Source organism: Rhinolophus hipposideros (assembly GCF_964194185.1).
Source record: "Rhinolophus hipposideros genome assembly, chromosome: X".
Classification (NCBI taxonomy): domain Eukaryota; kingdom Metazoa; phylum Chordata; class Mammalia; order Chiroptera; family Rhinolophidae; genus Rhinolophus; species Rhinolophus hipposideros.
In genome coordinates this window covers 84,668,346-84,689,869 of record NC_138046.1, presented here as the reverse complement: position 1 = coordinate 84,689,869, position 21,524 = coordinate 84,668,346, and the positions used below count along the sequence as shown (strand labels likewise).

Sequence of the window (21,524 nt, the reverse complement as noted above, 5' to 3'; positions counted from 1 at the left end):
GACCCCAAACGTCGCGAGAATAAGTGCAGGCCGAGCGGGATTTCCGGCTTCCGGCGTGGGCGGGAGCTAGGGGCGGTGCCTTCGGGCTGACTCGCTGGTTTGTTGATCCGTTGCCAAGGCGAGAGCTTATGACAAGCGTTTGGGCCACGCCTCCCTTTCTTGTTGCCCGGCAACGCAGAGCGCCGCCACTAGAAGAGAGAATTGCAGAGGCGGCGGTGCGGGAGACTGAACAGCTTTTAGGATCCGAAGAAGCAGACAGAGTTCACTCTTGCTAACACAAGTCTGAAGTCACTACAGGGTTATGCCCTGCAGGGCAAGAGGAAGGTGGGAGTTCGGCTTTAGCCTGGCCGTCCAGACGGCTCAGACTAGAATAGAGTGGCGTACTGGAAGGGCCCCGGGGAGCGGGGAGTCGAATGCTGTACGGGAAGGAGGGGCCAGCGGGAGGATTCGGTGTTAGATGGGCTCAGATCTTACTATGGCTCGTGGTTGGAGGCGGAGTGGGGTGGGGTTAGAGGTGAGATGGAGTGTGAAGGGGGATGGGGTGTTAAGAGCTATGAGGGTACTCGAGCCACAGGGATAGGGCTGGGGAAAACCGTGGCCACAGGTACTGCCCCTATCCCCTGTCTCCCTCCTTTTCCTCCCAGCAGAGTTCAGAGACTGACGCTGTAGCCGAAGGACAGACTTGGACCTGAGCCACTTGTTGGCTATTTGAACCTAGACCCCACCTAGGAGCTTCAAAATCGGGACGCCTTGATGAGAAAGGTATTTTGTGTGAACTCTTAGGAGTCAAGGTCCCTAACCCAGTGTTCTCCACCTTTATCCTTCTTCTCTTCTCCCCCCTTTATCTATCTCTCTCTTCGTGCCTCACCTCCATGCCATTCCCTCCTCTCCATCCCCCTCTGCCCCATCCCTTGCTTTACCCTTCCTCTTCTCTGTCTGCCCTCTGTACTCCACACCCACCAACCGCCCTGTCGCTCTCCTTTCCTTCTCTGACCCCTCACTCTGCTCTCTCTGTCCCTTTCCCCTCTCTGTTCCCAATCTTTTTTTATCCCTCCCCTTTGTCCCCTCATCCCCATCTCACGTTATACCTGCTCATTACCAAGGCCATGGCCTTAGCAGTCCAAGAAGCTTAAAATGTCTGCTGAGTCTTCCCCTTCAGTGACCTTATATTGTGGTGACAAATGGAATGAGTAGGCTGGAGTTGGTGCTTAGACTTAGACATGGAAAAGGTCTGGTGGTTGCCATAGCCATTCCTGTAACTATTTTTAAAATGATGTCCAGAGGCTGAAAAGAGTCTTAAAGTCTTAGGACAAGTCCAGGAAAGTGAGAAACTTTGGTTGATAGACTCTAGTAGAGAAGAGCCATAAATGAAGTTCAACTGGGAGGAACAGTCATGGTCAGGCTGAGGAGTAAAATGGCCAAAGGACAGCACTCTGACATGAACTATTGTTTCGTTTTAAAAGATGAGCTGGAGCTTGGGGGGAAGAATCAAATTGAATCACTGCCTCTCATACCATATACAAAATGCAATTCCAAGTGGATTAAAAACTTAAGTGAGAAAGGTAAACTAGAATTTTAGAAGAATATACAGAACACTATCTTTATGACATCACGGGATTCTTAAGTAATAAAAACTATTGTTAAATCATAATGAAGTGAAAAGACCAGACACAAATTGGAAATGTTTGCCACATATAAACTAAGAAATGGTTAGTGTGTAGAATGCATAAGGAACTCCTAAGAATAATAAGAAAAACAACCTGATTTTTTTTAAAAAGAACAAAAGATATGAATGGGCACTTCACAGAAGAGTAAACAAAAATGGCCAAAACACACATGAAAAGATATGCAACCTCATTAGCGATGTGGAAAATTCCAATAAAAATCGGTTACTATGATTTTACACCCACACATTGGCAAAAATCAAAAAGTTTGCAATACAAAGTGTCGGTGAAGATGTGAAGTGACTGGCGTTTTTATACACTATCGTCAAGGTGTAAACTGGTACAGTGTCCTTGGACAACAAGTTAGCATTACCTTGTAAAGTTAAATACGCTTTAAGTGTCATGATCCAGCACTTCCACTCCTAGGTGTAGGCTAGAGAAACTTTCCCATCTGTATATATGTCTCTTTTAATCTACAGGTTCCTCCTCCCTCTTTTTCTCTTGCAATTACAAAAAATACACTGACTATGTGCCACAGAAACCTAGTCTCTGTTGAACCCGCTTCAGTCAGACTTTCGGCCCCATAACCCTCCCCAAAAGGTTCTCGTCAAGGTCGTCAGCAGTCCTCATGTTAGTAAATCGCTTCTCAGTCCTCCTCTTAACCTATCATCAGTTGCTCACTCTTTCCTCCCAAAAGCACTTTCTTCACTTGGCTCCTCCGGCTCTCCTGGTTGTTCTCCCACCTCCCTGGCCACTCCCCCGGAGCCTGCAGTGCTAGGTCCTCCTCACGGCATCTGCCCCTGGGACACTGTTAGCCATTTACGTGCGCTGCCTTAGAGATCTCTTACAGCCTTAGAGCTTTAAATTCCTTTGTATCAGTCAGGATTGGTTAGTGATGCTAAGGTGATAAACAACCCCCAAATCGCTGCAGCTTATAAAAACCAAAATGTATTGCTCGCTCCTCCCTGTCCATTGTGGGTCGGCTGCATCTCTGCTGTGTCGTCATCTCAGGACCTAAGCTGAAGGAGCAGCCCTTACCTGGGACATCACCAGTCTCATAGCAGAGAGTAAAGACGAAAAGTGGCTATCACCTAACAGCCCTTGGTTCTGCTTAGGAATGGCACATGTCAGTTCTCACACTGGACAGGGCAAAGCAAGCGTCATGGCTAACCTCGCGGGCAATGAGATAAGGATGTAGAATGCTCCTGTAGCCAGGAGCAGCAGATCTTTTTGAACAATAATAAAATGTCTCATACCGTTTGTATGTGATCGATGAACTCTCAAACTCAGCAGTCTAAAACTGATCTCCTGACCCTCCCCCCATCCCATGCATCCCATGTCCCCACACAGACTGCTCAGTTGATAATAAGTGCACCCCTCTGATTGCCGAGGCCCAAATCCTTGAAGTCATTCTTGATGCTGCTCTGACGCCATTCATGCAACCCATCAGGAAGTCCTGTCGGCTCTGCCTTCAGAATCTAACCACTTCTCATCACCTCTGCTGTTACCAACCTGGTGTGTCACCATCGTCTCCTGTCTGGTCTCCCTGCTTCTAGCCCCGCCTCCTGTACCTCCAGTTTATTCTTCACACAGCAGCTAGAGTGATCCTTCAGAAATCAAAGGCAGAACACGTTCCTCCCGCTGCTCAAAAGCCTCCAAAGGCCGCCCATTTCTCTCAGAGTCAAAGCCACAGCCCTTAAACAGTGGTCTGCAAAGTCTTACATTCTCTGTCCCCTCTGTTATCTCTCTAATGTCATTTCCTACCTACCTCTCCTCCACTCACACACTTGCCACATGCTGTTCCCTTGAATGTGTGCCCCTCATGTCCACCATAAGGCCTTAGCACTTTCTGTTCCCTCTGCTTGGAGTACTCTCCTCCTAGATATCTGCACAGGTGACTCCCTCACCTTCTTTAAATATTCGCTTAAATATTACTTCTCAGTTCTGCCTCTGCTGACCTCGATATTTAAAATTGCACCCCCCATTTCCTTGGCACTTCCAGTTCCCCTTATCCTGTTCTATATTTTTCCCATAGCACTTATCATCTTACAAACTATTCAGTGTACTCTTTGTTGTATATCTGCCCCCACTAGAAAGTAATATCCACAGAGACTCAGATTTTTATCACTTATGCTTCTTGGTGTCTCCCAGTGCTTAAAGGAGGGTCTGTCTGACAGTAAGAACTCCACAGATACGAGGTATGATCAAACAATATAGTGAATGTTTAAAGTTGAAAAAATGTGTTACAGTAAAAGACACATTGCCATTAATCCCCCTCAAAATACTTCCCCCTCACTTTGAGCACACTTATCCCATCGTTCTTGCCACTTTCTGAAGCAGTTCTGGAAGTCCTCTTTCGTGAGTATCTTTAGTTGTGCTGTCGTGGCTGCCTCGATGTCCTGAATCGATTCAAAACGTTTTCCTTTCATGGTCATTTTGCTTTTGGGGAAGAGCCAGAAGTCACACGGTGCCAGATACAGTAAGGTGGATGAGGACACACTGTAATGTTTTTGACAGAAATTGCCATATACCAGAAGTGATGTGTGACATGGAGCATTGTCATGATGGAGGATGAAGTAAAGACATGAAAGAGGACTTCTAGAACTGCTTCAGAAAGTGGCAAGAACGATGGGATAAGTGTGTTCGAAGCAAGGGGGGAGTATTTTGAGGGGGATTAATGGCAATGTGTCTTTTACTGTAAAAAATTCTTTATTTAAACATTCACCATATTGTTTGATCACACCTTGTATATTCTAATATTTCATAGTTACAAAATGGTTTTTCAAAAACGACTGGAACTAGCTAGAAGAAGAGTTGAGGAATGGTGTGACAAACAAAAGAATGGCAGTGTATAAAGGCGGAGGTGGGAACAGTTGTTTCATTGGAGGACGTGATGGAGGCCAGTGTGCCTGGAGCACTGTCAGCGAGGGAGCTGGCCACATGAGATCAATTCCAGACGCGTGCAGGGACCGGATCTTGAAAGCCCACAATTAGGAGTTTGGATCTGATTCTAAGGGCGTGGGAAGCCAGTAGAGAGGCTTTTAAGCAGGTGAGAAATATGATCAGGTTTATGTTTGCAAAAGTGTTTTTGGCTGTGGCTTTGGCTGGCTCACACGCCAAAAATGTGCTTCCCACAATATGAAGGAACACAGGCAAATTTAAGGCCTCTAGCCTTTCATTTGACGAGAGAATAAGTAATACAAATAAAAGGAGAATGGTGGCACCAGTTACTGAAATGGGGAAAAGTGAAGCATAATATGAAAGGGAGAGTGTTATTTGAGACTTGTAAAGTAAGCAGGGATCAGATCATGGAGACCCTTATAAAATCTAGCAGAGGAGATAGGCTTTATCTTGGAAACACTGAGGAGCCATTTAAGTGTTTTAAGCTGAGGGGCACCATGATCAGATTTGCTTTTAGAAGGATTACTCTGGTCACCAGTGCAGAGGAAGAAATAAGGAGGGTAACACTGGAACGGGCACAAAGGCTTCTCGGAATATTGTCTGGCACCAGATTGTGAGGCCTGAATTATGGTGGTGACAGAAGAGCTGGAGAACACAAATAGGAAATATATCAGGAAGAGAAATGAGAGGGAATCAATAATTGGTGAGATACTGTGAGGACAAAGGAGTGGGGGCCGGTAGCGCTGATGGGCCATCCCACCTCCTCGTTCCAGATGTTTAAGCTAGACCTGCCACCAGATCCGAAGGAGGTGGCAGCCATTGAAGCTAGACGAAATCGAGAGAAGGAGAGACAGAGCCAAATCTTCAATGTGCGGACTCGAGTCTTAGGGGTGAGTGAGCAGCGGGGACTTTCTTGGCACCAGGAGCCCCCTTACTCTCGCACCTGGAGAGGAGCGTAGCAGTGCCTGATACAGCACCTCCCTGATTCGAGCAGGTCTTAGGGCTGGAAAAGAAGGAGAGGGGGAAAAGCCCCCCCCCCAGTCATGGGAAGGGCCTGGGAAGGAGGCTGGGGCTTCAGGGGAAGAGGAGCCGATGACAGCTGACTCTTTCGCCAAGTGGCCTGGTTCTCGAGAGACAAGGAACATGGAGCCAAAAGAAGTGTAAAGGTATTGCATACGCCTCAACTCTCTCTGGAAGGCTACCTAAGAAACTGAACCGGGCTGAGGAACAAAGAAGGGACGAACGCTGACTTCACTAAATGATATACCCTTTTGCACTATTTTGAACCATTTTAAATGAATTATAATCAAAGAAAATATTGATAGTCTAAGAAACATAGATTGCTGGGTGGGTGCATGGAGGGGGGATGCGGCATGGTATTCTGGAAAATACCTCATACCTGTGCTCAAGGGCCAGGTCTGCCGTTTACTAGATCTGTGGCTTTGGCTGCAACCCCTGTCTTCTCTGAGCTCCAAGCTCCTCCTTGGTAAAATGAGGCTAACGGAAGTGTTGAGGTGAGTGTTAGCACGTGGTGGCTTGAAACCAGAGCAGAGTACCTGACACAAGTGAGTGGTTGGCTGAGGGATTGAGATCCAGCTGGCAAGCGTTTCCTAGGGCTTTGTCTGTGCCAAGCACTGGGCTGCCCAGTGGGAAGAGAAAGCTGCAGCCCAGCCTCGGCCCTTACTGGGCACGAAGTCTGGTGGAGATCATCGACAGAGGCCAACTTTTCAATATAATGTGGACAGTGAGTCTGAGATCCTGTGAGACTGGCACCTGCCAGAGGGGTCAGGAAAATGAAGCCTGAGCTGGTCTCCAGGGATGAAAGGAGTTTGGATAAAGAGAGGAAGTAAGAATATTCCTTTGGAGGGAGCAGCTGGAGCAAAGACCGTCGGTTCGAAACAGCCCAAGATGTTGGGGGAACTGGAAGCACAGAGCTCCTGGGGGTAGGACGGGGAGGAGGGTATTGAGATGAGTGTCGTGCAGGGTGTCACGCAGGGTCTCTCCTCCCGCTCCTCACATAAGAATGCAGGACATGGCGAGGCCAAAAAGGAGCACCGACGGAGCCATAGATGGGGGAGTCATACCACCCACCATAGTCTCGCTGGCGGCATCCACCTCTCTGCTGTCCGCGCTTGCAGGCTCAGCCACCATCTTCTTGCTAGCCCCCATTTGCTGCAAGCGCATATTAGTGGCCAATGGCTCACTGGTTACAGCTGACAGCCAAGTAGCCACAGCTGATGGTCATCCAATCACAGTTGATGGCCATTTACTACCCGAGCCAGCACCTTTCCACGTGAGGCCGAGAGCCTGGAAAACTGGACTCCCAGCTCCATCCCCACAATGAGGCTGGAGAACGAGGCAGAGGCTAGACCGCTGAGGGCCTTACAAACCACACTGAGATGGCAGAATGTTGTCCAGTAGGTACTGGGGACCTACAGGAGGATTTTGAAGCAGGTAAATTCTGAGCAGATTGTTTTGGAGCAGTCAAGGCCTGCTGCTGGGCTACCCCCTCCTCCCCAATCGAGCTCATTTCTTTGCGGTCAGGTGGATGTGGCAGCCCTGAATAGCCAGGTGGAAGAGAAGAAGCTTTGGAAGGCAACAGAGCGGAGCAGGGAGGCAGCTTATGGTAAAAGCCCAAGGCCAGAGGCCAGTCCCGGAGGGTAACTGAGGGCCTGCGTGGGCTGAGGGAGGGGCAGTTCTGCCTCAGAGCCGGGCCTGAGGCCCCGTGTGCTGCGGGGCAAACCAGATGGACCTCAGGAGCAGAGGCCGTGCTGAGTGCTCTGTCCCTCCTGGGGGGGCCTTTTCCATGTCCCTGCCCACAACCCCCAGGTACCAGCCGGGTACAGTACGATGTGGTAGCCCAGATGATACAGAAAGAAGAGGCAGAACGGACACGTCGCCTGGCCAAAAAAGTCCAGGAGTTTCGCGAGCAGAAGCAGCAGCTCAAAAAGAGGCAAGAATCGAACCTTTGGGACCCGGACCAACACTGGAAGGAGTTTGCAGCCCATGCCGGTGATTACAGCTCCTACTATGGGCCAGCCAGCATGCAGTGCTTCGCCGGCGAGGATCTGTACAGGGCCACGTGCCTGAGAATGCAGCAGGAGCAGTTCCGGTACAGCCTGGAGAAGCAGATGCAAGAGCGCCAGCAAGCCAGGCTGGACGAACAGTACGCGGGTAAGGCGCGGGGCCCAGGCGGGGAGCCGCCCTGCGTCGGGTACAGCATGCAGGAGACCGCACGTGGGGGGTACACTTACTCCCAGGGCTGCTGCTGAAAGCCTGAGCGGACCCACCCTCCCTCCCTGACTTCCTTCCGGAACCGACAGTTTAGCCATTGGGCCCAGCATTCCACATTCCCTGGAGGCAGTACGGCGACGACAGACCTAATAGGCCTGCTGCTTCCTAGCTGCTTTGAACAAATGAGTTTTCCTCTCTCTGCTTCAGTTTCCTCATCTTTCAAATGGGGATGATAATCCATACCACATAGAGCTTGTATGAGAATGAAATGAGATTCTGTAAGGTGAAGCACAGCGTCCGTGCTCAATAACCGGTAGCTACTATTCCTAGGACATCGCCTGGGGCCACATCCTCCTCTTGCATTAGAGTGAGCCCTTCGAGGACAAGGATCGCCTCTTACCTACTCGCACTGCTCACCTTTCAAACCACTCCTATTATCGAACTCTGTGCTGTTGTACCACTTATCATAGATGTAACTAACTCTGCAAGTCTTCATGGAATGTCTGTCTTCTCCCCAAAAATGTCAGCTCACTAAAGAGAAGCCACATCTCATTTCCAGCCCTGTGTCCCAGTTGCCTAGTACAGTGCCTGCCACAGTGAGGAGCTCAGTAAATCATTGTTGAATGAACAGTTGAAGACCAAAGTACACAAGACGGGTACCCTGCCCTCCAGAAGCCCATAGAACCACACCTTCCAGAAAATCTACTTAGAATCAGAGGGAAAGATACATGCAGAAGTCATTCATCAGCAAATGTTTATGCCGTAACATTGTTAGTTACTCTGACAGGTAATGTGGTAGAAGTGCAAACAGGACGTGGAGAGGACATGGAGCAGTCACTTCTTAGAAGGAAAGGGAAGCCGCGTAGGAGGGTGACACAGGTCAGCTGTCAGGAACCAGTTTTGAAAAGTTGGGTACATTTTGTCAGGATGGGGAGAGGGAAGAAGAAAAGGCCATTGTAGGCAGAGGGGGCAGCAAGAGGAAAAGTACCAGGGCTGTGAATGGTCGGGGGGTTTAGGATACCCAAACAGTCTCATGTCAGTGCAGCCCAGGGTTGAGAGCTTGGAGGAAGACCCTTTTCCAGCAAACTAAGGAACTGTGACTTTACTGTGTAGGCAGTGGGTAACCACTTACCAGTTTTAAGCAGAGTGACAAGACCATTTCAATATTCAGCAAATATTAAGTACCTACTTTGTGCCCGACACAGTGAACAAAACAACAAAATCCTTGCTGTCATGGAGTTCACACTGCAATGGGGACAGACGGATAATAAACAGGATAAAACAGTGAAATATATAAAGTGGTTAAGATAATTGCTAGGGAGAAAAATAAAGCACAAAAGGGGCTGTGGGGACTTTTGGAGGAGGGCACACAGTTGCAATTTTAAATCAGGAAAATCTCACTGACACATTTAAATACAGATCTGAAGATGAGGGAGTGAGCAGCACAAATATCTGAGGCAAGAGCTGCCCAGGTTGAGGAAATAGCTAGTGCAAAAGCCCTGAGGCAGGAGGGAGGGTGTCTGCAATGTCTGAGGAACAGCAATGGGGCCGGAGTAGCTGCAGTAGAGTGAGCGAGGGGAAGAGTGGTAGGAAGTGAGATCAGAGAGGTGAGAGGGGCCAGATCAAGTAGGCCTTATGGGCCATGGCGAGGACTTCAGCTTTTACTAAGTGAGGCAGGAGCCACTGGAGGGTTTTGAGTATTGGAGTCACACGACTTGTTTCAGACAAATAACTCTGGCAGCCACTGCTGAGGTTGGATTACAGGGGGAAGACTAGAGGCAAGGAGATCAGGTAGAAGACTCGTGCAGCGAGGAGGAGGTGGCCAGAGGCAGCTGTGTAGCTGTATGATCCTGAAGTTCCAGGGCCAGTCTGGGCTACAGGGAGAGATCTGGGGGCCATGGTGGGGGTGTGTGTGCGAATGAGCAGAATGCTAAGCCTAGAGCCTGGGAAAAGGGTGAGCAAATGGTACAATCTGTGAAGACAAAGACCAAAGCTGCCTTGTTAACCACTACAATCCCGGTGACTTACACAGGACCTGGTACATAGGAGATGCTCAGTGAATGTATCTTGAGTGAATGAATCAGTACAGGAAAAAGAGCCCATAATAAAGACTGAGAAGGGATCTGGGAGGTAGGAAAAAGATGCATAGAACAACAAGAACAATAACAACGATAATAATAATAGCAGCAAACCTTTATTGAGCACGTACTGTGTACCGCATACTGTGCTAAGCTTTTTACCACGTATGTAACTGATTTAATTATCACAACAACCCTATGAGGCAAGTACAAGGATTATCCCTACTTTCAGCAGAGGAAACTGAAGAACAGGGATGTTAAGTAAGTTGCCCAAATTCATGTAACTAGTGCGTGACGGAAGCCGGAAGTGAACTCAGGCAGGCTGGCTGCAGAGCCTGTGCCCTTGACCACTGCCCCTTACTTTCCTTCTCAGTCCCCATGAGAAAGTGGGGACTCAGAGGCCAAGAGAGGACTTTGAAAGAGGGAGTCATCAATAATGTCAAGTGCCCTGGAGCAGTCCAGACAGGAACAGAGCCCTGTGTATTGGATTTGGAAATTAGGAGTAGTTGGTGATTTTTGTCAAAGCACTTGCAGTGGCACCCAGGGCAGCAGGCAGGCGTATGAGAAGGCAGAGCGAGGCATGGGGACAGCACTACGCGGAGTGAGAGTGACAGGTCCGTGTAGTGTGATGAAAGGAACATGGGCTGATTCCTCCAGACACCTGGATTCAAATCCCAACCTGCTACTTGCCAGCTGTGTAATCTTGGGCATTTTTACTTCACCTCTAACCTCTCAGTGTTCCCATCTGAAAAATGGGGCTGATCCTTTCGTCTCCAGTTGCTGTGAAGAGTGAAACGAAGCAGCACCCCCTGTTCTCGCTTCCCCCCAGCCCTAGCCTGGCAGTCCTGAAGTCCGCATCCCTATGCCTCTCCAAAACCAAGCCTTCTGCCTGTGCTCTGGGCCTCTTCTCCATGCCCTGCCCCCCAATATCCCTGCCCCTGTGTTCTCAAGACTTCCCCTTCTGTGCAGGCTGCAGACATGCTTATGTCTAACCCATCTTAAAGAAACAAAAGCCTCTCCCCACCCTGTGATTCCTCTAGATGCTGTGAGCTAGCTGTTTTCCTTTACAGCCATGCTTTTTTGAAAAGTCTGCTTCCACTTGCTTCTTTTCTTCCTAACTTTTCAGTCACACCTCAAGCCCCTGGGGTCTCATTTCTCCCTACACACCTTCACTGTCACTATTCTTACTAAAATCACCAGGGCCCTTGGTTATCAGGTCCAAGAGGCTGTTTATTTTTCTCCTTGACTAGACCTTTGACTTGACTCTGGTTACATCTTCCTTCTTGAACCTCTCTCTTCCTTGCCTTCTGTAATAGCACATTCTGCTTGTAACTCCCTGACCATCTTTCTGTGTCTGCCCATTGTGAGCTCGTCTTCCTTCCACTCCTTCCTTCCTGAGACTCTGTCCCTAGCGCACTGCTCTCCCTATACTGCATACTTACCTCAAGTGCCCTCAGCCCTCATTCTGGTTTCAGCTACCATGTCGCCACCTCTGTGCTGAGGGCTCTCTACCTGCATCTAGATATCTAGATGCCAGCTGACCACCTCCAACCCAGCTCCCTAAACAGAATTCACGGGTGCCCCCTAACCTGCTGTTCCTTCTGTATGTTCTACTTGCAGAGGTAGCCACACCATGCATCCAGTTATCTAAGCCAGGATCTGGGGAAGCAGCCCTGAGTCTTCTCTCTCACTGACTCCCTCATTCAACCCATCAAGTACTGCTAATGTAACCTCCTGTATATTTCCCCTCCATCCTTCCCATCGCTGGCCTACTTTGAGCCCTCCCAACTGGCCTGCTGCAATAGCCTCCAAGATGGCTTCCCTACCTCCACTGTCCCCCACCAGAAGGAGCTTTCTAAAATGCAAATCTTAACTGTCACCCCTTGCTTAAAATCCTACCACGTTCCCCACCACACTCAGGTGAAGTTCCTGGCCCTCAGTCTGACCCCTGTAAAGCTCTCTAGCCACTTGCATTTTATGCTCCATAGTAGGTGCTCAAATGAATTCGCTGAGCACCTACTATGTGACAGGCTCTGCTCTAGGTGCTATTGCATGGTAGTGAATCAAAGAGACAAAAACCCTGCCCTCACAGGTTACCTTTTAGTGAAGAGAGATAGGCAATAGACAAAACAATTTAAAATGTGGAGTATATTAGATGGTGACAAATGCTAGGGAGAAAAATTAGGGAAGGGGGGATAAATGTTGGAGGCAGGCAGGTTGCAATTTTAGGTAGGAGAGGGAAAACCTCACTAAAATGGTAACAACTCAGCAAAGACCTGAGGGAAGCAAGTGAGATAAGCCAGGAATAACATCTGTTGAAAATCCCTGAAGCAGGAGTATCTGGCATGTTCTAGAAACCACAAAATCAGTATAGCTGGATTAAAAGTGTCAACACCTTTGGTCATGTTGTACCTGGTATGCCCTTTGCTTTCTGCCTATAAACAACATGTACATGAAGGATCACCTCCTCCTGGAAGCCTTCCTCTCACCTACCACCCAAAGCTCTCACAATGAATGCCCTGTACACATCTCATTGACCTTACCACACTGTAGTATGATCTATATTTGATCCGTTCTCCTCTACTAGAGTTCTCTGAGGACATGATCTAATTCTGTGGTGTCCTCGGAACACAACGCACGGCCCTGTGAGGCTCAGAGAAATGAAATGATTTCCCCAAGGTCACATAACTCGGAAGCAACAGAGCTGCACTGGGCCCCAGATCTATTGGAGGCATCTTTCAGTTAAGCACTTGAGGAATCTTTGTTACTGCCACTTTGGCTATCCCTAGTCCCACAGAGCTCCTCCCACATCCCTACAATTAGGAAATCACCCCCATTCCCAAACACACATATACACATATCCACAACGCTTGTTGAACGAAATGGCTGAATGAGTGAACCAGGAATAGAGCAGGTTGGTATGGTGCTCTGTCCATATTTCTCTGTGTAGATAAGCTCAGTGACCAGCTGCGCCTAGCCATGGACGCACGGGCCACCCAGGTGGCCAAGCTGGAGGAGTCCTGTCGCATAGCCATGTCGTCTGCCAGGGCCAACGCCAACAAAGTCAAGGTATGGCCTGAGCCATCCAGTGCTCCGGGCTCTCCCCAACCCCCTGAACAAAGTCCTGGGGAACCTTAGCCACATCTTTCCCCTCACAACCCTTCTTGAATCAACACCAGCCATCTCCTCTACCTGAGGGCCTCCCCCTTCACCTTCTGCCCTCTTAGGGCACAAGATACCATTCCCTACCTCTGGAGTCAGGATGACATGAGAACAGAACACTGCCCTCCCTCCCCCAGCCTCTCAGTCTAAAGACTTCCAGAGGGCAGGGAAGTTCCCTGCCCATTCCCCCCATTCCCCCTTAGGTCATTCAAGGGCCACGCAATGTCTTTGTTCCTTCGCTCCCTGAGTGGAGGAGAGTAGGACCACATGTCCTCCTCCCGTGACTGGGAGTTCCCTGAGTTGGCCTTATATTTGGGGACCCCACCAGGCAGCTGAGCTGGCTGAGCAGAAGCGCCATGAGTATCAGTACCAACAGGAGGCCAACTTCATGGAGATCCAGAACCAGATCACGAGTGACTTACTAACTGAGAACCCCCAGGTCGCCCAACACTCTGCGAGTCCCCGCCGGGTCCTGGCCTATTGCTGGAAAGGCATGACTCCAGAGCAGCGAGCTGCTATCAGGAGAACCCAAGAAATGCAACGTCATGAACAGGAGGCACAGCGCCAGGCCAAACAAGCACTGGATGCCAAATGGGGAAGCCAGACCACGTGCCTGGCCCAAGCAGCCATGGAACTAGAAGAGCAGGAAAGACAGCTGTGTGCTGAATTCCAGAGGGGGCTGGGCTCCTTCAACCAGCAGCTGGCTAAAGAGCAAAAAGCCCAGTGAGTTCCACAGGGTGGCAGCAGGGATGAATGCCAAGGGAGAGGCGGGGAGGGGATGGTGAGGGCCAGGGAGAGAGGGAATGCCCATCAACTAAGGCCGCTGAACTTCTTTCACAGGGAGAATTATCTGAATTCAATAATCTACACCAATCAACCTACAGCTGAATATCACCTACAGTTCAACACCAGCAGCCGCTAAGCTCAGGATGGTTCTCTCTTCCTTCTCCATCAAGCTCACAGAGGCTAGGAATCAGGAAAATGCGGCAGACCCCTTCCCCCAATCCATTCCCCAGTGGGAGAGAGCTGAGCCAGCACCCCTACCTTCAACCCTATGTAATAAAGGTGTCCACTAAAATCAAGGCCATGTGTTGTAATAGGACACAAAAGGTGTTAGGTACTTACTGCCTTTCCCATGCCACCCCTGGGATTTGAGCATCCAGCCCTGTCAGTCTCCGCCCCTTCACCTTTCTTCCCAATGTCCGTTCCCCCGGCACACAGCGCTACCCACTCCCTGTGAGAAATAGAGACTTTATTAGGCACAGAGGGTGACTGGTAGGCAGTTACAGAATGGCTACTGGGCTTCCTCCCAAGCTGGAGTACAATATGCCAGAGGAAGGAAGGGTGGAAGAGTATGTGTTTTCTCTGCCTTCTCCCTTCAAGGCTGCATGCGGATGGCCCCATCCAGCCGGATGACCTCTCCATTGATGAATGGGTTCTCAATGATGGCCTGTACCAGATGAGCATACTCAGCAGGGTCGCCCAGTCGTCTGGGGAAGGGCACCTGGCTGGCCAAGAAGTTGCGCACTTTCTCTGGGAGGGTGTTCAGCAGCGGGGTGCCAAATAGGCCTAAACAAGACAGCCAGAGTCAGAGGCCGGCCCTTGCTTTCATGTTTACCTGGTCCCGCCCACCTGAGTCCTACTTGTGGTGCTTCCTAAGCCTGGAGATAGAAGGCTGCTGCTGCTCAGGTGATGGATACTTTCCCTTCTCAATTGCCTGTGGATCCCACCCCATCCCAGGTGTGGCAGGGAGGGGATATGTCTACCTGGAGCAATGGTCATCACCCGGATGCCCATGGGAGCCAGGTCCCGAGCAATGGGCAGTGTCATGCCCACTATGCCCCCCTTGGAAGCAGAGTATGCAGCTTGTCCGACCTGGAGAAGGAATGGAGGTCATAGGTGGGGAAAGCCCCAACAAGTCACTGAGGAGACACGAGCCTTGCCCCCTGCCCACACACCTGGCCCTCAAAGGCAGCCACGCTGGCAGTGTTGATGATGACCCCACGTTGGCCTCCCTGGTCTGGTTCATTCTGTCCCATCTCACCAGCCACAAGACGGATCACATTGAAGGTGCCTATGAGATTCACCTGGAGGACCGGTAGAGACATGGTTAGGACCTGAGGCAGAAGCAGCCTTTTCCCCAAAAAGGCTTTGGGGACACCTACTCCTGGAGACACGCTAAGGCCTTACATTGAGAACTCGCTGGAAGTCCTCCAAGGTATGAGCCTGGCTCTTCTTTGAGTTGTATGTCTTGATGGCTACAGCAACACCTGCACAATTGACTGCTACATCCACACGGCCAAATTTTTCTTTTGCTAGGGTCAGGGCTGCTTGCACGTCCTTCTCTGAGGTCACCTTCAAAGGGAAAAGTGGAGAAGGCATTCATCGCCCAGCACACACACTCACCACTAAATGTATGGGAGGGGAGGGCAGAGTTATGTAATCAAGGGAGAGGCCAAGAGAAAATGAGATGGGGTAAAGGTGAAAATGTTGGGTTACTAACAGAGCAGTGTTTCAAAACATTTTTCAGATCTATACCTTCTTTTGACAAATTCACATACCCATGGAGATTCTCAATTGCTGTGGATCAGAGAAGTGTTTTGAGAATTAGTAATATGAAGGTAGACTAGTTTTGTACCTCTGCCTGCTAAGATGATTTCATCAAGCTTTACTGTCTGGACTTTGTTTCATGAAAAGTTTTTCAGCTTTGTAACTATAAAATTACAGGGCACCATGTGCACTGTCAAACTATACATACCCCCTCCAGGAGATTCTGATGTGTCCAATCCCCAGCCCCACTGTTGTGAAGGGAGAGGAAGTTGGGTACACTGCTCACATAGGCACCTATGGGAGGGGACCCCACGGGTTCCCAGGCCGGCGTCGGTGACCTCATGCACACCCTGGAAGAGGTGAGGTGACCCCACTTACATCAGCTGGGGTGAAAACGCAGCTCTTCCCTAACTTCTTGGCCTGGGCCTCCCCATCCGAGTTGGGCATGTCCAGAAGCACAGCGCTGGCCCCCTGCCTCACCAGTCGCTCTGCTGTGGCCAGGCCTAAGCCCGAGGCTCCGCCGGTTATTATGGCGACCAGGTCCTGTGAAAGCACGGTCAAAGGCTACGCTGTGCAGACACTTTAATCTCCCTGTTCTCCAGGCTGCTGCGAGGGAGGCTCCCTGTCACCCTGAAGGTGTTACCCAGGTGTGCGTCCTCTCCTTACCAATGGGACCGCTAGGTTTCTCATCCCGACAGCGCATCCAGTCACCCCACACACACGTGAGATGCAGAGTTCACCTTCACCTCCCGAGCCCCACCACCGCAATACCAGGCCTAGATACGCGTGGCCTTCTCTCCCAGCACCGATCTCTTCCCCCTACTTCCACCGCTGCACCGTCGCAGCCGGTGCAGCGGGACAAGCCGCAGGGGCGAGGACCGGTATACCTTCACGCTCCTACACACCGCAGCCATCTTGCGCAGGTCTCTCCAAGGGGGCGGGTTGCTGGTGCTCGCTGATTGGCCGAGGCAAAGCTGCGGAGAGGGCGCGGTGAGGCGAGGGGGGCGGTGCGCCGCGAAGGACACGGGCTTGTGCCGAGAGGGCTAGGCAGCGGTTCGGGGCTTTCAGACTTGTTTCAGCTGCGGAAAGAACCCAACAGCCGCAACACAATACCACCACACCCTCCGCCCGACTCTCTAGCTGTCCCGGGGGCAGGAGGCCAGCTCCGTGGGGGTGGGGGGAGAGTGAGAGAGTGTCCCTTACTTCTCAGAAAAAGCCTTCATTCAAGTATAAATATATCTCAGAGACTCTTATATGCTAGGCTTTGTGCGGGACACTGGAAATATCCAAAGGAATAATAAAGGGTTCATGCTATCCAGGAGGGCACAGTTCAGTTGGAAAAGAGGTAATTAACAGCACAGACACAGACAGAAGAGGACAGAGAAACAGATTCTGGGACACAGACATTGATATCCAAAGATGGAGATTCTGAGAGCCATATAGATAGAAATATGTTGAGGGAGAGAGTGAAAGGAACAGATGCCAGATCAGATCACAGAGATATGGCTGCGGAGAACCACTGAGAGAAGCTAGGAGGTAGACATTTGGAGACAGAGCTGCTGAGAAGCACAAGCCCAGAGAGGCATAAACAGAGAAGCAAAAACTTCTTTCATCAGTTTAAGCTTTGCTACTGTCTTCTGTGTCTAACGTATTTTAAATCCAAAAGCACAAATCACACATTGCAGATTGGACCTCAACCAGAGGCTGTCATTTAAGACTCAGGTCTTTGGTCATCCTTGAACATTTTTCAACTAGCACCCCAATTAGAGTCTTGAGCCCACCTAATCTGACTTCCTTCTATACTTCTCCCCAAACCAAGGTCTTCAGGCCATAAATCTTACTCTACATTTTCAGCCCCATTCAGCTTTCTGTTTCTGTTTCATCTGAAGTATCTCCCCATGTGCTTTCTCACCCAGGAAGACTGCCTTCTAGGCCTCCTGATTGTTGACAACTACCACACACATGGCCACTACCCCATGCTCATCAAAGGATGTAGTACCAGATTCACAATCCTTCTGACCACATGAAGTCCTTCCTAGCACTCCTCTCTGGGCCCAATATGCTCCAGCCACAATGGCCTCTTTGTGTTCATCTTTGCATTAGCTGTTCCCTCTGCTTGGAATGCTCTTCCCCTGATCTTTGCATGACATCTGTCTGTCTATCTATCTATCTATCTATCTATCTATCTATCTATCTATCTATCTGTTATTCAGAACTAACCTTAAATGTCACTTCCCCTCCCTGATCACTTAAGCTGTAACCACCTAATAGTTAATATCGCATTGTGTTGGAGGAGGTCACCAACAGAATGTGACTGCCAGTTTATCTGCCAGCTGGACCCAGGCAATCGATGCCTCCTCACCCCCTCCTCTGCTTAGAATATATGCTCCGTCCACCATTCGCACAGCCAGAGCTCTTCTACGGAAGGACACAGCCTTGAGAGAGTAAGGTGTCGTTGAGACCATCTGGACAGTATATGTGACTGAACCCAGTTAAGGCCTCTATATAAACTTTTAAAATTCTGACAGGCGAGTGCAGATATCTGCTCATCTTGTGGCCATCCAAGACAGGTCTCATATGTAAGTTATCTTGCTTATTAAACCTGCCACCTACCAATCTGGAATGGTCTGCCTCTTTCTTCCATCTTTCCTTGCCCTCGATTTATGGGAGCCAGTTTGCAAACCAACACATTGCATATCTGAATTTTCTGCAAAGCACTTACAGGTCCGTAATCTTTTTTTCCAACCTTGGGGCCAGATTTGTTTTGGAATTCAGAGTTTTTTCAATTTTAGAAAGGAAGACATATACTCAATATTACATAACTCTATATACTGCATATACTCTATATTACATAACTACTTTAAAAAGATCTGGAGTGTCACATAATTAAACATTAATATTTCTAGAGTGAAAAGTATGAAAATTCACACTAAGTGTGAATCAAGATTATAAATAGCCTCGCACTACTTCAGGTCAGGTTTGGTCACCTAATGAGATTGGGCTCCAAAGTATGAAAAAATAACCTTATGCCTTTCAGAAATTTGGGCATTATGGAATTGTGCTTAAAGGCTTTTGAGCCTTACCTAACCTGGCCTTGTTTGTGTGGGCCTTTGCGCAGTTCTTCCCCTATTTGAAGGTACGTCAATGGCAGCAGAATCTTGCCATGCTGGTTCACCTCTTGGCTACCCAATGCCAAGAACACTGCCTGGCATGTATTAGATACTCAATATCAATCAACCAACCAACCAACCAATCAATCTTGGGAGAATTTGCAGGCCCAGCTTCATGATTCCTTCATCTACTCTACTTAAGGGACCTTCATCTCCTCTCCACTTTAACCACCTCCATCTAGGCCCCATTGTTAACCTTGTCATGGTCTGGAGTGACTTCCTCCCTCTCCCTAACATCTACACACCACCATCTCTCACTCTGGCTCTAGCTGGCTAAGAGGTGACCTTGGCAACTATAAAGGACCTCAAATTATGAGTATAAAGAGCATCAAAATGTGTGCCTGTAATATCCGAGTGAGTTGGGGCACAATTCAAATTAATAGTTTAAACTCTGAAGCAGTATACAGGACATGAGAATGGCTGTGGCGAGCCTCTGAGAGGTGTGCTGAGGATACATGTAGCTGAGTGTTTACCATTTTAATTAATGGGGCTGACGTCTGAATGAGCCTGTGTAATGACTTTAGCATTGCTCAAATCAGTGGTGGTGTTCAGTCTTTGTGTAATCAGAACTTCCTGGCTGCATTTGACATGGTTGATCATTTCCTCCTTCTAGAAATCCCCCTTGGCTGCCATGACACCTCACTGTCCTGGTTCCTCCTACTTCCCTGACTGTTCCTTCTTGGTCTTCTCTCTGAGTTCCTTTTCTTTCTTTCTTTTTTTTTTATTAAATTTATTGGGGTGACAATTGTTAGCAAATTTACATAGATTTCAGGTGTACAATTCTGTATTACATCGTCTATAAATCCCATTGTGTGTTCACCACCCAGAGTCAGTTCTCCTTCCATCACCATATATTTGATCCCCTTTACCCTCATCACGCACCTTCTGCCCCTTTTCTGGGGAGCTCATCCATCTTCTGGTTTCATTACTGCCTCTCTGCTGAGGACTTCCCAATCTCTATCTGTAGCTCACCTCTCCACTGAACTTCAGAATGAGATAGCCAATCATTCGCTAGCCCCTACACCAGATGGCCCTTAGGCACCTCCAACACATGTGCCAAACTAAACTCAATCATTGCCCCCTAAACCTGCTCTATCTCAGTTGGTAGCAATACCATCTTCCTAGACACACCAGCCAGAACCTGGGGCTGATGCCCTCTTCACTCCACCTAATCGACTGCCAAATCCTATTGATTTAAGTCCTACATACTTCTTGAGTCTGGCACATCCTTCCTCCTGTCTTCCTATTATCAGCATACAAAATCTCTTGTCTGTACTATTGCAACTGGTCAGATCCCACTGTTGTCCCTCTTGAAAGGATCCTCCAAGAAACCAGCAAAAACCTCTTCCTACAACTCACACTTTATGTCACCCTCCTTGCTTTAAAGCCTTTTAGTGGTCCCCTGTCACTTTTAGGGCTCTCCATAATCTACCACGGCTGTCTGACTTCAGCCTGTATAATAGTGTACTTTCCAGCAACAATGCACGGTATTGCTGCCAAATGAGATACAGGATGCTCGGTAATTATCTTTGAATTTCAGATAAACAACAAATAATTTTTAGTATGAGTATCTCCCTGCAATATTTGGGACATACTACTATGAAAATTATTTATTAACTAAAATTATTACTTATTTATCTAAATTCATATCCGAGTGGGCATCCTGTAATTTTATTTGCTAAATCTGGCAATCCTACCCCACAGAAAACCCCCAGGACAGTGAGATGCCCTTCCTCAGACTCCCACAACTCCGAACCGATATTTACCTCCTGAGAGATCAGGGATCTCTTCTGACCTCTGCATCTTTGGTACGCTATACAGGGCCTGGCAGGGAACAGATGGCAGCGTTTGCTGAGTGAATGAATGCATACGCGTGACATCACAATAAACCTGCATCATTTAGTGGAATCAGTAAGTGTAGTGATCAGTGCACAGTGTCAGTTCCACTTATATCCATCTTGTCTTCACCGCCTTGGAAGAATTACCTCATGGTTGACACATCCACCTAGCAGGAGAGCTAGAAAACTGGGAGTCATTTGCAGGCTTAGTGAAACCACTATAGGGCCAGCTGGGGATGCTTGTGGTTTTTGGAGGGAGGGGAGAAGTGGGAGAGAGACGACCTATTCTGACAACAGGAAGATGAGGAAGGAAAACAGGCCCGAGCCGCGGGGGCCTGCGGGGCGGGGGATATGTGGACAGCCCAAGGAAGGCAGGAAAGCCAGCAGGTAGGAATGAGGGCGAGGAACTGGGAGCCAGCTGGCATCAGAGCGAGCTGTGATAGCCGCAGCACGCAGGGGACGGGGGCCGGGAGAAGACAGGCTCTGGCAATGCGGGCAGAACCAATTCTCTTCCTCCGGAACTCCTCACCACCCCGCCTAATGGAGGCGGCTCGAAAGACCCCGCCCTGCTCCCCTGCGGACGTCAGAGGCGGTCACCCGGGCTTTGGCTCTTCCGGGCTTCCCAACTCCCAGCCGGGGGTTAGTCTAGTTTCTCCAACTACTCCCCTGACCCCCAAACCAGGAGGACCAGGGAGAGACTCTGATAATCCCTTCCCCTCCTCGCCTGCCCAGGTCTAGTTAGTAAAGACTCAGAACACAAGAAACTGGGGGAGATGAGTCAGCCCGGACCGGGCGGCAGCTGCCAGTGAAACCCCCGCCATTGTGATCCGGCAGCACCCAGAAGCGGGGGCGCCCGTGGGGTGGGGGTTGCCCATTCCTGGTGCGAGGCTTTGGAGGCAGTGTCTGTAATAAGTCTTGAGCACTCGC

The 21,524-nt window shown here is 49.4% G+C and overlaps 2 protein-coding genes across 4 annotated transcripts; one reads left to right on the top strand and one right to left on the bottom strand.

The window, feature by feature from the left end:
• The first annotated feature begins 190 nt into the window (after positions 1–190).
• RIBC1 (RIB43A domain with coiled-coils 1) lies at positions 191–14,113 on the top strand. Its single transcript, XM_081042457.1, has 8 exons — positions 191–324; positions 648–762; positions 5,339–5,455; positions 7,110–7,191; positions 7,395–7,739; positions 12,828–12,946; positions 13,368–13,762; positions 13,880–14,113. The coding sequence occupies exons 2-8, from the start codon at positions 754–756 to the stop codon at positions 13,959–13,961; spliced, it is 1,149 nt and encodes a 382-aa protein (XP_080898583.1). The 5' UTR covers positions 191–324; positions 648–753; the 3' UTR covers positions 13,962–14,113.
• A 158-nt stretch (positions 14,114–14,271) lies between these two features.
• Positions 14,272–16,726, bottom strand: HSD17B10 (hydroxysteroid 17-beta dehydrogenase 10). Of its 3 annotated transcripts, none has more exons than XM_081042263.1 (6): positions 16,477–16,726; positions 15,968–16,132; positions 15,230–15,394; positions 14,998–15,126; positions 14,806–14,914; positions 14,272–14,608 (listed from the first exon to the last, which is right to left on the bottom strand). In XM_081042263.1, exons 1-6 carry the CDS (start codon positions 16,501–16,503, stop codon positions 14,418–14,420), a joined length of 786 nt encoding a protein of 261 aa, XP_080898389.1. In that variant the 5' UTR covers positions 16,504–16,726; the 3' UTR covers positions 14,272–14,417. The 3 variants fall into 3 exon arrangements, with proteins under 3 accessions (XP_080898389.1, XP_080898390.1, XP_080898391.1); XM_081042264.1 differs by having other exon boundaries at positions 16,256–16,506; XM_081042265.1 differs by lacking the exon at positions 15,968–16,132 and having other exon boundaries at positions 16,477–16,514.
• Positions 16,727–21,524: the final 4,798 nt, after the last annotated feature.